At 35.4% G+C, this 16,993-nt stretch overlaps 1 protein-coding gene across 6 annotated transcripts in view; it reads left to right on the forward strand.

Annotated features, from left to right (window-relative positions):
- Positions 1-16,993, forward strand: part of MAGI3 (membrane associated guanylate kinase, WW and PDZ domain containing 3) — a 255,902-nt gene that overhangs the window by 169,965 nt on the left and 68,944 nt on the right. For 2 of the 6 annotated variants that reach the window (XM_059928156.1, XM_059928194.1), the window contains exons 3-6: positions 4,175-4,294; positions 9,510-9,731; positions 13,220-13,397; positions 14,759-14,838. In XM_059928156.1, the coding sequence (XP_059784139.1) occupies positions 4,175-4,294; positions 9,510-9,731; positions 13,220-13,397; positions 14,759-14,838 (600 nt within the window). The remainder of the gene's footprint in view (positions 1-4,174; positions 4,295-9,509; positions 9,732-13,219; positions 13,398-14,758; positions 14,839-16,993) is intronic. The other 4 variants (XM_059928183.1, XM_059928205.1, XM_059928164.1 and 1 more) reach the window with 3 other exon arrangements.

The raw sequence follows: 16,993 nt of genomic DNA on the forward strand, positions 1-16,993 counted from the left end.
GAGGTCAACCCTATCCTATTTTCTCCATAATCTTCTCTTATTTTTGGTGCATGATTTTGCAGAAAGCAGTATCTGAAGAAAGCATATTTCACATTTTAGCAGAAATACCTCATTTGCAACACATATACCTGGCAAAAGATGCAGTGCTTCAATACTGACACAATTATTTCACATTTTAACCTCTCTACAATTGGAATACATCTTACAATACATGAAATCTTTCAATTATAATTGCCAGGTTTTTTTTTATTTTTTAGGGATAAAATAATGGTGCATTTTAGAAGCTGTTGATTACTTAGATTTGATGAAGTAATGTAGTATCCAGAATGTAAAGAACTACAATTCTAAAAAGGCAGGCAACCCAGTAGAGAAATGGCAAAAGACTTGAACAGCCACTTCACAACAGAAGAAATCTCTGTGGCTAGTAAATATATGAAAAAGAATGTTTAATCTCATAAGGCAGCTGCACATTAAATACGCAGTGAGATGCCTTTACATACTTAGCACGTTGGCAGAAGTTTAAAAACCTGATAACAAGTATTGATGTGGACACAAAAGGATGCATATGATATGATTCCCTTCATATGAAGTTACAAAACAGGCAACACTAAGCTGTGTTGCTCAGAAATGCATTACTTAGTTGGTAAAAACATTTTTAAAAGGAAAGGAAATCATCATCACAAATGTCAAGATGATGGTTACTTTGGGGGTGGAGGGAGGGAGAGATTTATGATTGGAGGCACACAAGGGGGCTTTTGGCACCCTGGTAATGTTCTGTTTCTTCACCTGGATGAGTTTGCTTTATTATTACTTGTTAAACTTTATACATATATATGTTTTCTGTACTTTTCTGTATATTTCAGAATAAAGCAAAAAGGAGGGAGGGGTCAGTTATATCAAAGGTTGTTGATTGGCCAAGTAACGTGAGGACTGAGACTTGACCATTGGGTTAAGCAAAGTGGAGACTCCTGTTGCACATAACAAATTGTCTCAGTGGGAGTGGTTGGGGCAGTGATCTGATTGGAATGGGCCCACGAGAGAATGAGAGGAGAGGAATTGGAGACTGAGTAAGCAGAACTTGGAGGAAGTTTTATGTAAAAAGGAGAAATATAGTGTTGACTGAAGGGGATGTACAAAGCTTTACATTAAACATATAGAGTATCAGGAGAATAGAAAGGTAAATTTTCTGGAATGTTTATGGCAATGTGGTAGGGTAGGGGAAGGTAGAGCACTTTTTATGTGTATGAGAGTACATATTTTGAGGGGGAATAAGTGAAAATTTATAATACATTTGTAAAAAGAATTAACATTAAAGCTACTTTGTGAGTCTTGGAAATATATATGTTGGAATCACACATAACATTTTATGTCTGTTAATGGAAAGAATCATGAACACCATCTTGCTCAATGCCACGTTGCAGAAAGAGAACAAAGCCCAGAGGGATTAAGTGCTTGCTCAAAATTGTACCATTAATAATCATCCCAGACTAAAACGCAGAGTTGCTCCTGCCCCTCGGGTCAGTGCTTTTTTAAATAGTATTACCTATAATATGGTTTGCTCTTAAATTGGGTTTTATGTAGTCATTATGTTTTATAGTAGAGTTTATTTAGGTAATATTTAAATTAGCCTTTGCTGCATAACAGACTACCCTAGAACATAACGGCTTAAAATAACCATCATGTATTATTTCTCATGATGTCATGAGTTGACTGAGCTCAGCTGGGCCCACTCATGTGGCTGCAGTCACTGGCAGCTCAGCTGGGGTTGGAAGGGCTAAACTGGCCTCACTGACATGTCTGGGGCCTTGGTGCTGTTTGTTGGTTGGGACTCTCTCTCATCATTCAGTAGTCTCGCCTGGACATCTGTACATGGTGGTGGGACTATTCCAAGGAGGCAAAGATGGAAATCTAGACTCCTGAACTTGCACAGCATCACATTAAATTATTCGAAGCAAGCTATAGTCCAGTCCAGATACAAGAGGTGAGGCAACAGGCCCCATCTCTTGATGGGAGGAGGTGCAAAATATGTGGCCATGTTTTTCCATCTATCACAGCTGCTAATCATAAATTTAATAGCTGAATTTATTTTCTAATGTTAACTTTTACTTAATATGGAACTAAAAGCTGTGGATTTGGGGAATCTAACAGTGTAATTTTAGTCAGTATATGAGAAACAAAAATTTGATAATGAAAAAATGTTAAGAAAAAGGGAAGTTATGTTTTCCTAATTAATTTCGTATCCTGTGTGATGTAAGACAAAGAAATGCTCATTTTTATAAAAAGCTGGGTAAAAATAAGGGGGAAAAATTCATTGATTACAGTCTTTGTTGCTTAGAATGTTGGCTTAATCATTATTTTCTGAGATCATCACCATTAATATTTTATCATCATCATTGTGGATTTTTTTCACATGTTACAAAATGTAATAGAATGTAATGCCACTAAAAAGTAAAAGCAATTAATAGTTTCCCATGAATTCATTTATAATAATGATAGCGTATTGCCAGGCACTGTGCTAATTCCATTTGTATAAAATTTCACTTAATTTATTTGACAACTCTCTATATTGAGTACCTACTGTGGTTCTTACATGGTGCCAAGACTTGGGGCTATTGCTCTGAACCAAGTAGACGTAGTCCCTGCATATTGCCATACCCTAGATGGGAATCAAGGAAGGTTCTCTAAAGAAGCTTTCTAAACCAGGACCTGAAGGATGAGTAGGAGTTAGCTGAGGTAAGAGACAAAGGGAATAGGAAGTCTTCCAAGGAAAAGAATGGCTTGGACAAAAGCCTTAGAGTTAAGCAAGTGCAAGGAAGATTAAAAGAATTGGAAAAAAAAAATCTATTATGGCTAAAACCTAGAATGTGAAAGGCGTGAGGCAAGAAAGAAGCTGAAGAGGTAGAGTCTGGATTTTATGCCAGGATCATGGGAACCATTGATGGGTTTAGAGGTTTTTCGCTCAAGATTGTTTTAGAAAAGTCAAACTGGCTGCAGTTTTGGTAAGGGGTGTAGCCAGGGAGAAGAAAGGGTTGACCCTGGGAGGCCAACAATACAGGCCATAGATAATGATATGAATTAAGTGAGTGTGAGAATGAAGACAAGTATATAGATCCTACAGGTATTTAGGAGATGGAATCAACCAAATTTGGTGACTGGATGTAGAGCAGAGGGAAGAACCCAAGGTGACTGACAGGTTTCTGGCTTGGAGTGCTATTAACAAATAGGGAGCATAAATAGAGGAATAGGCTTGGGAAGGCATCCTTGGAAGGACAGTATCCCCACCCTATTTCCAGGCTAAGTACCTGGATCTCTTTTTTGTATTCTCTAGTATTTGAAATATTTCCAATATCAGTTCAAAAAAATATTGATGCTTGTTCAGTGAAATTCAGTAAAATATAGCAATGCTGCCATAACCTGAATTTATATCTTGGATCTGAAAGAAACATTTTACTTTGGCATTAATTCCTTAATAGATAGAAATTTAGTGCTCTGTTGCTGTAGTGAATTTCATTAAGCAATTTACTGCTTAATATTTTGAAATTACTTGAAGAGAATAATGGCTAAGAAGCAATATGTGAGTTCCTGTCTTAAGCCCTAAGCCCTTTATTCATTAGTCTAAAATAATTTCATAATTAATACTTGTTCAAGTTTTTTAAATGGAGCTCAGTGAGAGTTTTTAAAAGTTGTTTTTCTTTTTTTATTGTCCTTTACAACTCTAGTAAGTAGAATGTTAGTTTACATTTATGTAAGGAAGTAAAAAATATGTAAGGTAGCTACATGAAAATGAAGCCTATCCTTGGTGGACTTATCTCTCCTTCAAATATTAAGTAATAATAATTGAGGTTTAAAAGAAGAATTAACTGTTGTGTCTTGGAAAGTTAAGCTTTCTCGGACACTAACATTTTAATCTTTGTAATTTTGAATTTCATAGCCATCTGTAGCTTTTATTAAAGTATATTTACTCATCCTACATTATTTATTGTCCTACTTTCACCTAGGAATGTTAATTTGCCTAAAATTCTCTGATCATCATTCTAGAAGATGCAATATATTCAGTAGTCTGTTTCCCATGTGTTCTCTATAAACTGAATTTTCTATTATTCTCAATGTTTTATAAGTTTAAAAGCACTTTACAACCTATTTTTTTCTTGTTTTTTTTTTTTTTTTTCCTTAGGCACTACAAGGGCCCCCAGGGATGGGGAAGTACCAGGGGTGGACTATAATTTCATTTCTGTTGAACAGTTCAAAGCACTGGAAGAGAGTGGAGCATTATTAGAAAGTGGAACGTATGATGGTATGTCCTCAAATATTGACAACAGCAACCCAGAACACTATCTGATTGATTGGAATTATTTCAGAGGGAATTTGGTCAGTAAAATACCATTTTTTAAACGTTTTTTCTATCAGTCTTTGGGAGATTTTTCTTTTGATTAGGCTATTTGTAATTTATTAATTAAAATGGGATTAAACAATAAGCAAACGCATTCTATGTTATAAAGTTGATTGTGAACAGTATACTAAAATCATTCAAACTGGCCAGTATGCGTATTTCATAGTAATTCACATTCATCATATGAACTCCACAAGTATTTGTGAGTTGTTTGTGGTTGGAAATAAAACTACAGTACAATTTAAAAAATCTATTTATACCTTGCCTCTCTTGGAGAAAAGAGAATATAGATTTGAGGAGGAAAATAACAAAAACAGAAAAATTGGTTTTCTTTTCATAACTCTTTACTCACTTGATTCTAGGAAGTACTGATTTAAGATCAATTTCAACTTTTAAATGATTCTTTGTTAGATCTTTTTTTTTTTTTCTTTATCTAACACTCTTCACTGGCAAGCTTGTGCACTCCCATAGCACCCTGTACTTCTCCATCATTGCTTTATCAGCTATTATAATTGCCTTTTTCACAAGCTCTGTGAAAGCAGATATCACGTCTTTCTTACTCAATATTATCTTCAGTGCCTAGAGATGGTGTTCAATAAGTGTCTAACCATGAATTCAGCATATCCAAATATGCATTTGTGCTCTATCCAAAAGAATAATTTCTCTCTGTAGCTGCACCAAGAGCTCAAAACAGGGGAGTCTTCATTTACTTCTTTCTTTTTCTCACAGTTTTCATCTAGTGTGTTACCAAATCTAGTCATTTCTTCCTTTGTAGCAGCTTTCGCACTGCCTTTCTTTTTACTTTCATGACCTCATTGCAGGCTCACTGGACTAGCTCATGCTGGCTGTCGCAGTTGATCTCATTTGTTCCAGTCTCTTCCCTCTCACCAATCCCCCCTGCTCGTTGCTACTATGCTAGTCCTCCTCAAGTGCAGTTCTGGTCATGTCTCTCTCCTTCAGAATCTTTAATGATTTCATTTTGCCTGCTAAGTTTGACCCAGCCACCCTTTCTGGGCTTAGCTCCCATGACTCATTCATTATTTATTAATTTATTTGATCCTTCTTTCATACTATGTGCCAAGCACTATCAGAGGGGCTAGAGATGCTGTGCTGAGCAATACTGAAATGATACTGCCTTCATAAATCCTATATCTTAGTGGGGAAGGCAGTCAAAAAACAAACAAAATAGCCAAATTGAGATGTTATGAAGGAAACAAAAACAAGGGATTTAAAGGAAATAATAGGAATATCTTATTTAGATAAGATGGCCAGTGGAGACTTCTCAGAGGAAATGGCAGCCGCTTATTTTTTACTTTTATGCAAATAGCCTGCTCTCATTCACCTCCCTCTTACAGGCAACCATTCTGATGTGTTTAATGTATATGTTTTTGTTTGCATGTGTTCTTGCAAGATGTATATTGTGTCTTGTGTACATGTATTTATTATTTACATCTGGACCATGTTCTAAATGTATCTCATTAGTTGTTAACTGTTTTCACTTATTACTGTGTTTTTTAGATTCATCCATGTTGCTGTACTGTATTTGCATGTAATTCATTGTTTTTTAACTGCTGCACAGTACTCCATGTTGTGACTCCACTACCTAACCATTCTCCTAGTGACGGACTTGCAGATTGCCTGCAACTCCTCATCACCACAGATAAATCTGCAACATCCTCACACACGTCTTCTTACAGACCTGTGTGAGAATGTCTGTGGAATATGTATCCAATTGTTGGGTTATAAGGTATACCTATAGTTAATGTGATGAAGTAGTTTTGGGTAGCTCTGCAGTCTCTATTCCCATCAGCAGTGCCATAGGGATTTGGTTCTGTAGCAGATACAGTAATGACTCCACGTACTCCTCAACACTTGGCATCGTCCAGCTTTATAATTTTGCCAATCTGATGGTTGTAGAAGTGGTATCTCATTTTAATTTTAGTTTCTCTGGTAGTCAGAGAGTTTGAGCATCTTTTCATATGCTTGTTAGTTTTCTTGGACTAATGCAAATTGTCTATTCATTTGCTTTGTCCATTTTTTAAAAAGTGGGATCTCAATCACATTGCAGTTTGTAGACATTCCTTAGATATTTAGATATTAATCCCTTATTGGATATAGATGTTTTCTCCCATTCTGTCACCTAATAACCTTGTCTTGTGTTTCTTCATTAAACAGAAATCCTTAACTTTTGTCTATCAGATTTATCACTGTTTTCCTTATGATTTATGCTTTGAAGTTTCGTTTAAGAAGTCCTTCTCTGCCCCTAGATCACAAAGATATTCCTCTACATTTGCTTCTGTTAAGAACATGAACAGTCATCCACCATTTCACACCCATAAGATTGACAGAAATTTTAAAGTCTGATAATTGTGGGAAATGGAAACCCCCACACACAGCTGGCGAGAGTATATAATGATACAATCCCTTTGGAGAGCATCTTGGCAATAGCTAGTAAATTCAAAGATGCACCTAACTCTGACCTAGCAGTTCCCTCTCTGGATGCCTGCTATAGAAAAACCCTTGTCTATGTACATATGCAGACATGTACCCGAATAGTCATTATAGCATCATTTGAAACAATAAGGGAATGCAACCAACTCTCTTTTAGTAGAGGAATTAATAAAATACATTTTAATTTGTTCATAAAAATGGACTATTATATAGCAGTTAGGTGACTAGAATCTACATGTATCAACAGGAAAAAGTCTTAGAAATACAGTTGTATAAAAAGAAGGTTGCAAAAGGATACGGACAGTATACTGTTTAGAAAAAAAGATATGAAATGTCATAAACACTCCATGAAGCTTTTATTAAAACAATAGTATTTATATGTTATGTATGCATATACATATGTCCTAGATGTACATAATATGCAGGGAAATGACATATACCAACATAAGGATAACTCGGGGAGAGAGTGGGAAGAACAGAGACAGGAAATTAGGGCTTTAATTATATATGTGACTGTATATGTGTGTCATTAAAGAGGGAAAAAGGGGAGACCTGAAAGGAATCTGGCAAAAGTTAGTATCTGGGGATGTGTAAATAAATAAGTAAATAAGTTTCTAATACTATTCTAACACTATTGTATATGATTTTATATAGGTTTAAAATCTGTAATGGTTGACTGTTCTATTGTAAAAATGAAAACCCTTCAGAAAAGAAAAAAGAGAAAAAGAAAAAGCTCCAAAACAGCTTCAAAAAGATGAAAAACTTTTTCTGTGAATAACTGTAGTCAAGGTTCACAAACCTTGTAATTCTGAACCTTCCAATATCTGAAATCTTGATATTTACCAACAATTCAAGAAAAATAGATCCAATTTACTTATAAGCAATGCTAGTTTTCTTTTTTAATCTAAGCCAATAATTTTTTTAAAATAAGGAAACTGCCAGAATTTATTATGAAGTTCTAAATTCTTATCAGTGATTATGGCTATAGCAATCACAATATCCTGAATTTCTCTAATTTTCACCCTAGAGTCAGATAATAATTACTAAGAATACACAGTAAAATGTGTTTCTAGTGTTTCCTGTAAAACTACCATCCTTAGAAAAACTGAAAAAAAAAAAAAGTAAAAGTGGACTTTTAACTTTTTCATGGTACATCCAAATTTCTTGGATTATTATTGGACATAATGCAGGAAAAAATGAGATCCTAGAGCATCCTATTCCCCAACCAAACCTCTGTTTGGAGCATTTCTGTGCCCTCTGTCCCAGAGAAATGTGAACTGGATTTTTCATTGGTCCTTGCTTTACTTATGGGCCAGAAAGTTTGCAGAGATCCTCTTAGTCTGTTGTAATATGAAGCTTTCCATCCATCTGCATGACAGGAGTAACTCCATTTCAAACGTGGATTTGGAAGCAAGGGAGTAGTTGAGTGGGGAGAGGCAAGATGTGGTTGAAAAGTCTTATTATTTTGATTCCATTGTCTTGAGTATTTTAATGACAATTAACTCCCGAAGTCAAATTTCCAAAGAATTTATCTTAATACTTTCCCCCTCAAAGCAAGCACGACTTAAGGTAAACCATGTTATTTGTAGATTTGCCTCACTGATGTGGTGAACAACCTATGTTGTTGTTGTTTTTTTTTCATCTTGGAAAAATAATCCATTATATACCCCATTAATTTACTGTATATGAATGAGCATCTTAATTACCACCTTAGGAGCCAAGGAATTTGGAGATTTTTCTAAAAATAAGAGAAGAAGATGAGTATTTTATTCCCTGTACATGTTTATCTTTCTATAACATCAGCATAGTGGTTGATATAAGGTCAAAACTAGCAGGAGCCACAAACTTTTAATGTAGCTAGACCCACTGAACATTTTCCATTGTACGTGGCTGCCTATTGGGGACTACATGGAAAACTGAGGAGATATTCAGTTGTTTTCATTCTATTCTGGGACATTCATTTTTACTGCAAAAATTACTGATTTACAAGACAACATATTAAAGTATTTCTTGCTTTCCTGAGAGTAAGCCAATATTGAGTTATGCTAATAAATTCTCTATTTGTTCAATAAATTGCCAGATAAAATAATATAATTAAAATGCTCAGAAAAACTTTTAAAAAATTACTTTTACATAAGCAGCCTACATTTCAGAACAGACTGGTTGGTTCTTAGCTTTATCCTTTGCCTGCATATTTCCTTATTTTACCAAAATAGTTCATTATGTTACATATCAGAACAAAATTATTTGAGTTACTTTTCTCCTCCTTTACTCCCACTTTTTATGCCAGTTAGTCTTACACAAGAGCATTGATGCATTTAAATTCAGAAATTAGGCCCTAATATAGAACTCATGCAAAGCAAGCCCTGTAGGAATAACTAACCTACATACGTAAAGTCAACTTCCTGGCCTTAGGTACAAATAGTCTTAAAGTGTTAGATAATGTTAGATAGTACATAGTGTTAGGGCACTTGAGAAATAAGTTCTTCCTGGTCTTTCTGTCTCCTCCTCTCCCAAGAAAAAGTGCTTTGGCCTCCTTTTAGCCAACGGTGGGTATTCAAAAACTTCCGTATAAGATAACAGGGCAGAGACATACACTAGATCATTTTGTTCTGACTCTCAATTCAGCATTCAACACTTTCAGCAGCTGTTATTTTGTCCACTTCAGGAAACTTCTATGGAACTCCCAAGCCTCCAGCAGAACCCAGCCCTTTCCAGCCAGATCCAGTTGATCAGGTCCTCTTTGATAATGAGTTTGACACAGAATCCCAAAGAAAACGAACTACATCTGTCAGCAAGATGGAAAGAATGGACAGTTCTCTTCCTGAAGAGGAAGAAGATGAAGACAAGGAAGCTGTTAACGGTAGTGGAAATGCAGGTTCGTCAGTAGGTAAACAACTTCTGGCTGATCCTCAAGGTTGACTTTAATATGACACTGAATTGGAAGTAGTAAAATTTTCCACAAAGCACATGCAGAGAAAGTGATGGGATTCTCAGGGGGTTTTTTTAAGGTTTTGTGTGAAACAGTGTATCTCTGTTGACCATCTTGTAAGCTGAAGTGAGTTGCTCCAAGTGGCAGTTTTGATAAATCAATTATAAACTATCATTAGTGACAGTTTTGATAAATCAATTATAAACTATCATTAGTATTGATAATAATACAATTTGCCATTACCCTGCTGCCTAAAAGATTTGAGATTCATTTCTGGTGCTTGCATATGGGAATCTTGTTGGCCTAAGTCCTACTCTACAGAATTAGAACAAAATGTAGACGTTTTAAGATATAGCCTTCAACCAAAACAAAGATTTAGAAGTATGCTAAAAAATATTATCTGAAAGGTTTGTTAGCAATATTTTGAGTTTAAATTCTGAATCACTCAAAGAAAATTTCCAAACTTGACTGTCATATTTTTCATTAAATGCAAAACCAACAGAAATTTAGTGGTGGAGAATCTTCTCCTTTTGGGTACCCCTAAATAATGTAGTGATTGCTTACGACAGCAGTCCCCAATCTTTTTGGTACCAGGGACTGGTTTCATGGAAGACAATTTTTCCACGGACTGGGGCGGAGTGGGGGGATGGTTTCGGGATGATTCAAGTACCTTGATTTATTATGGTCTCTGTGCAGTCAAAGTTCTCTGCTAATGATAATCTGTATTTGCAGTCAAAGTTCTCTGCTAATGATAATCTGTATTTGCAGCTGCTCCTCAGCACTAGTATCACCACCTCAGCTCCACCTCAGATCATCAAGCATTGGATTCTCATTAGGAGTGCGCAACCTAGATCCCCCGCATGTGCAGTTCACAGTAGGGTTCGCGCTCCTAAGAGAATCTAATGCCGCCGCTGATCTGACAGGAGACGGAGTTCAGGCGGTAATGTGAGTGATGGGGAGCGGCTGTAAATACAGATGAAGCTTCGCTCACTCACCCGCCCCTCACCTCACCTCCTGCTGTGCGGCCCGGTTCCTAACAGGCCATGGACTGGTACCAGTCTGAGGTCTGGGGGTTGGAGGTTGAGACCCCTGGCTTAGGAGATTCTTATACTGCTAGTTAAGAGTATAAATAGGAAACCACGGAATCACAGCAGAACTGATTTCAGTGCTATTTATGATAATAATTCCATTCAAAACACTAGAATATAAGGTTCATAAGGGTTGGAATTTTTGCTTGTTATGTTCATTGTGCTATTTCTTGAGCCATAAACCATGTTTAGCACATAGTAGCAGCTAAAAAAATATTTTTGTTGTACTAATAAATGAAAAAATTTGATTATATGTTCAAATTTGCAGAATCCATTACCATTATCATTTTCCCAAAGTATCCTGTTGTTTTCCTTTATCAGTTATTAAAATTTGCTATTATCTATTGTTTTAATACATTCATTGCTTGTGTCCCCCTCCAGAGTGTGAGTCCTGTTTTATGGTCCTAACATCTCACATTGTTGTGTCGCAGATATGCTCAATGAATTACACCAATATATTTTGGTGAAAACGGGTCTAAAAAGGTTTAGGTGAATTCATATCTAATTCTTTAGAGTTGTTAAGGGAAGTCATCATATCCTAGAGACTTTTGATTTTGATGTCAGCTTTACTCTCCCTCAAAATTATGTTGACATTTTTAAATGCTTAAGACTGGGATTAGAAACCATGACTCTGTCCCCAAATGGGAATTTATATGTTCTTAATTTGAAGGAAAAGAAAATGCCCTTTTTTTTACTTCCTAATGCAGAGCCTTTCAGTGAGCACTGCAGTTGCCTTAGAGGTAAACCCATCTGTAAGCTCCATAGTTTATGTTTGTCATATAAGACAGCTGTTAGACCAGGTGTTCCAGACTCTTCATTGTTAATAAAGGGAGTGTATCCAAGAGTGTGTGGGAGGCAGTTTGTACACTCCCTCTTGTGTGTAGGCAAGAGGGGATAGAGATATCTGCTTAGAAACACAGTTAGTTCTTCCATTGTAACAGAAGGTAGAGTAAAATGGGCACAGTTGCTATGTAGATATAATGGTGGGAATTTGTGGAAGTTCTGCTTGCATCTATTTTCTCAGTGAAACAGGAAACAAGGTCATCAAATGAGATTAGGGATAAGGCAGAAGTAGGAGAAGATTTAAGGAGAAGGAAGGTATGAAATCGTTATCTAGGAGAGTCAGAGCGAATAGACTAAAGAAATGCCCTATGATTGTCATACATCATTAAATGCCCTTTTGAGGCTACTGATCATGAGTTAAAAGTGAAGTAGTTACTATCGCCTGCGTTCAGCTACATATACTGGCAAGGAGTATGTGGAGAGTAAGATTTAAGTAGAATTATAGTTCAGCCAGTCAAGTATGGTGAAGTAAAGTAGGGAAAAAGGAATCAGGAGTATTTACAAGGGAGTGAGTATAATGGTTGATCATGGAATTTAAGTTGGGTAAGTAGGGCAGTGAGGACATGGCTAGGGCATGGATTGGGGTGAGGAACAGTGAAAGGCAGTAAGTAGTAGGATTAGTGGATTATAGAACTTGGTTGGATAAAGGATGGTTGGAGTGGAAGTACTATAAAGAATGACATATAATGATATCTAAGGCCTCTTCTAAGAGTCTCTGATACTGAAGCATTGCCCAAAGTTTGGAGTTATTACAGTTATATTATCTTTTAAGTTCTAGAAACAAGTTTTAAGTGCATGAATTGTGAACTCCCTAGAGAGTCACCAAATTTTAGTATTCTTACCTACATTGTGGACTTTGGAACTCTAAAAGGATTTTAATATTACCAACAGAGAATTATATTTAACAACAGTAAGTCTATTGAGTTTAATTTTAAAAATTAGTATTATTTTAAAGGCCTGTGTTAAATGTACACAAGGCAGCTTGATAAAGCAGTTAAGAACATGGACCCTTTAAATTCAAATCCTAGCTTTGCTGTTTATTAGCTGTGTAACCTTGACTAAATTAACTTATTAACCTTGTTGGGCCTTAGTTTCCTCTTCTATAAAATGGCAATAGTAATAATATATACTCACAGGGTTGCTGTGAGAATTATGAGTTAATATATGTAAAGTGCTGAAAATAGAGCCTGTCACATAAAAGAACTGTATAGGTGCTGCTGTGGCTGTTGTTTTAGTATAATATTGATTGATCTATATTTAGTATATACAGAATTGATTCTATTGTTGTTTTTTTGCTTCTTTCCCTGACTAGCATCAGAGGTGCTGTACAGGGTTAATGTCACTTAGCAAATTAAAAGAAAATCAGTGTGTTTATTTGTTTTTTCAAAAGTTATAGCAGAATGTGGACATAGTAGACAAGGAAATTTGCAATATATATTTAGCATTTTGTTAGAATTAAGGCTGTTTGAAGAGAATGTAACTTTATCTACTTCTCACGCTGTTCTGTTGGAATAGCAGAAAACAGAGAGAGGCATTCTGAGTCGTCTGATTGGATAAAGACTGTCCCAAGTTACAACCAAACAAATAGTTCCATGGACTTTAGAAATTATATGATGAGAGACGAGAATCTGGAACCTCTGCCCAAAAACTGGGAAATGGCCTACACTGATACGGGGATGATCTACTTCATTGAGTAAGCACATGTCTGTATCTTTTCTAATGTGCCCTGCCACTGTGAGACTTACCTTTAAATTTTCTTAACCTCATTTCACAAGGCTTCCATTTCTTTTTTCTTTCTTTAAAAATATTTTTCATAAAAGTTACAATTGATTCTTAATCTGATTGTTTCCCTGGATGATATTTCATTTTTATTTGATTTGGATAAAGGAATATTGTATTTGACGTCTGGTTTTATAAAAAACAGGAGGATTAAAAACAGATTTATCACTAATAATGAAAAATGCAAGGAATAAAGGATATTTTGCTTTGCCTTTTTTTTTTTAACCTTTTGGGTAGAGTGTCCAACTTAATGAGCATTTCACAAATTACCATCATTTGGAAGGGGGCCATATTTATTAACTGAGCTAAATATTTTCAGACCTAGAGATCAACGTAGAGATTAGTGAATTAATCTCAAATTGGAAACACCAAGAAAAGATCCTTTGATCACATTGTTATTCTCCCACTGCTTTGATAATAACTTTAATTTATATTTTATTGCCTTCGTATATATTTTCTTCCAGGATTTTTCTTTCTTTAAGATCCTCATATTTCAGATACTTAAACTATAACACTGTCTACTCAGCAGTGTGATGGCTTTGTTTTAGCATTAGTATTTACTGCATGGTGACCTGGGTCTGACCTGCTCCGGGTCTTAGTTGCAGCACGTGGGCTCTTAGTTGCCACATGCAGGATCTAGTTCCCTGACTAGGGATCAAACCCGGGCCCCCTGCATTGGGAACGCGGAGTCTTAACCACTGGACCACCAGGGAAGTCCCAGAAACAGACACTTTAAAACTTTTTATTTTATTTAACTCTTTTATTTTTAAAGAGTCCCAGTGAGGGCAGAGACTCTGTCTGATTGTTTGTTCATCTCTATATTCTCTGTCCTCAGCACAATGCCCACACATCACAGGCACCTACGAAATATAGTGTTTTTGGAGGGAGAGAGGAAGGAATTCAGCCAGCAAGTAAACAGGGTTTTCAGGGCAGCTTTTTTGGCTAAGATAATGCACAGTATGGGGCCATGTGCCCACCCTCTGAAACATTTTTGACTGCTTAGATAAGCATCTGTTATTATGCACTTAACATTTTATCCCTTCTTTAGAGTCTTCATTCTCAAATTAGTGCCTCTAGCATTACATTTCCTCTGTGGCAGTTTTGAAGTAATAGACTGAGAACAACAGGACTATTGAATCAGAGGTATACAAATGAAGCCTGTAGGAGATAAATGTTCAAACATCATATACCTTTTAGTCACTTTTCGTCTTTGCTTTTGAAATACTTTTCTCCCTCTTTATTTTACTGTTTCTAATTGAAATCTTTGTTCAACAGCCACAATACCAAGACAACCACCTGGTTGGATCCTCGTCTTTGTAAGAAAGCCAAAGCCCCTGAAGACTGTGAAGATGGAGGTAGAGATTCAGAAACCTTTTATACCATACTTATTCTCTTTATCCCTTCTTGCTCTTCTTGCTTAGATAACAAGTTTTCCAAAATCCTAAACAAACCATAATGTGCATAAGCACATAAGGAGTGGGTGGATATCATAATCAGCTGATTCTGGTCATTATGTCATTGCATCTAATTTTGTGAGAGTCTTTATTTCTCTTTTTTTGAGAAGTATACAATTAAATCCTTTTAAAAAAAAACCTTAATAAAAATGAATTTGCCATTTTTTTAACTTTGTTTTAAAACAAACTTTTAAAATTCGAAATAAATAGTTTAATAAGTTAGGTGCATTCTCAACCACAGGGTAGCCTTATCATGCCTGCTAATCTCAAAAATATATTTAATTTAGTATCACTAGGATAGATATGCCAGTATTTATAATCCTTTGCCATTTACAGCAGCAATAGAAACTCAGTGAAAGTCTTTAATATACCTCTCACCCAGACACAATTTTTACTGCTTGGTAGAAAAATTATCTCTCTGCGAATTATTAGATAATAATGCTTGTCTGTCTTGTATGTTACAGGTTCTACTTAATGGTATAGTCTTACAAATAAGTATAGAATTTACCCCAACCAAAATGTTTGCTGTGTCTTCTTGAATATAGAGTGTAGATGAATAAAATTTGCATTGATTTTGTATGACTCATCAGAAATTATTTACCTTGGTTTAAAAAAAAAAAAAAATGAATGGATTAGAATGAAAGTCAGATAGTCCTCCTATAGATTGAATTCCAGTCTATGAAAAAAATTTAAGCAGAATTGATACATATTTTGTTCAGCATGATAGAATTTTTCTAGGAATAAACAATTGGAAAATGAAATATTTAAAATTTATTTGTAATGATATTAAGAAAAAGATACCTTGGAACAAATCTACTGAAAGATGTGCAAGTCCTCTACACTAAAAACTACAAAACATCACTGAAATAAATTAATGAAGACCTAAAATAATTGAAGAGATATACTGTGCTCATTGATATACTATGTAGGTAGGATAACACATATTGTTAATGATGTTCATTCTCCCTAAATTGATATCTAGATTCAATACAATCCCAATCAAAATTCTAAAAGTCTGTTTTTAAGAAACTGACAAACTGATTCTAAAATATACATGGAAATACTGTACAAAGACTCTAGTTAGCCAAACAGACTTTAAAAAGGACAAAGATAAAGGACTTAGGCTACCAGATTTGAAGACGTACTATAAAGCTACAGTAATCAAGAGTGTCGTCTATCCATAGGCTAGAAAATGGATCAGTGGAACAGCATAAGAGAATCCAGAAATAGATGCACACATATGTGATCACTTAATTTGCAGACAAGGTGCCAAGTCAGTTCAGTGAGGGGAGGAAAATCTCTAACAAATGGTGCTGGAACAATTGGATATTCATAAAGAGAAATGAACTTCAACTATATCCTTACTCCATGTACAAAAAATAATTTGAGATGGCTCAAAGCTAGAACCCTAAAGCTTTTGGAAGAAAATTTAGGAGAATATCTTCATGATTTTGAGATTAGCAAAGATGGAGAAAAACAGTAACCCTTGTATATTGCTGTGCAGAATGTAAAATAGTACAACTGCTTTGAAAAGCAGTTTGGCAGTTTCTTAAAAGGTTAAATATAAATTTACCATATCACCTAGCACTTCCATTCCTAGATATCTACCCGAGAGGAATGAAAACATATGTCCACACAAACACTTGAATGTAAATATTCGTAGTAGCGCTATTCATAATAGCTAAAAAGTGGAAACAACTCAGATGTCCATCAAACAATGAATGGATAAATAAAATGTGGTGTAATCATACAATGGAATATTGTTCAGCAATAAAAAGAAATGAAATACTATACATACTACAATACGAATGAACCTCAAAAAATGTTATGCCAAGTGAAAGAAACTAGACACAGAAGATCAAGTATTGCATGATTTCATTCATATGAAATGTCCAGAATAGGCAAATCTATAGAGCCAAAGTAGATTAGTGGTTGCCCAGTGCTAAGGAAGGGAATAGAGATTAACTGTAAACAGCACAAGGGATCTTATTGAGGTGATGGAAATTTCCCAGAACTGGATTGTGGTGATGGTTGCACAACTCAGTAAATTATTAAA

Source organism: Balaenoptera ricei, chromosome 1 (genome assembly GCF_028023285.1).
Source record: "Balaenoptera ricei isolate mBalRic1 chromosome 1, mBalRic1.hap2, whole genome shotgun sequence".
Taxonomy (NCBI): domain Eukaryota; kingdom Metazoa; phylum Chordata; class Mammalia; order Artiodactyla; family Balaenopteridae; genus Balaenoptera; species Balaenoptera ricei.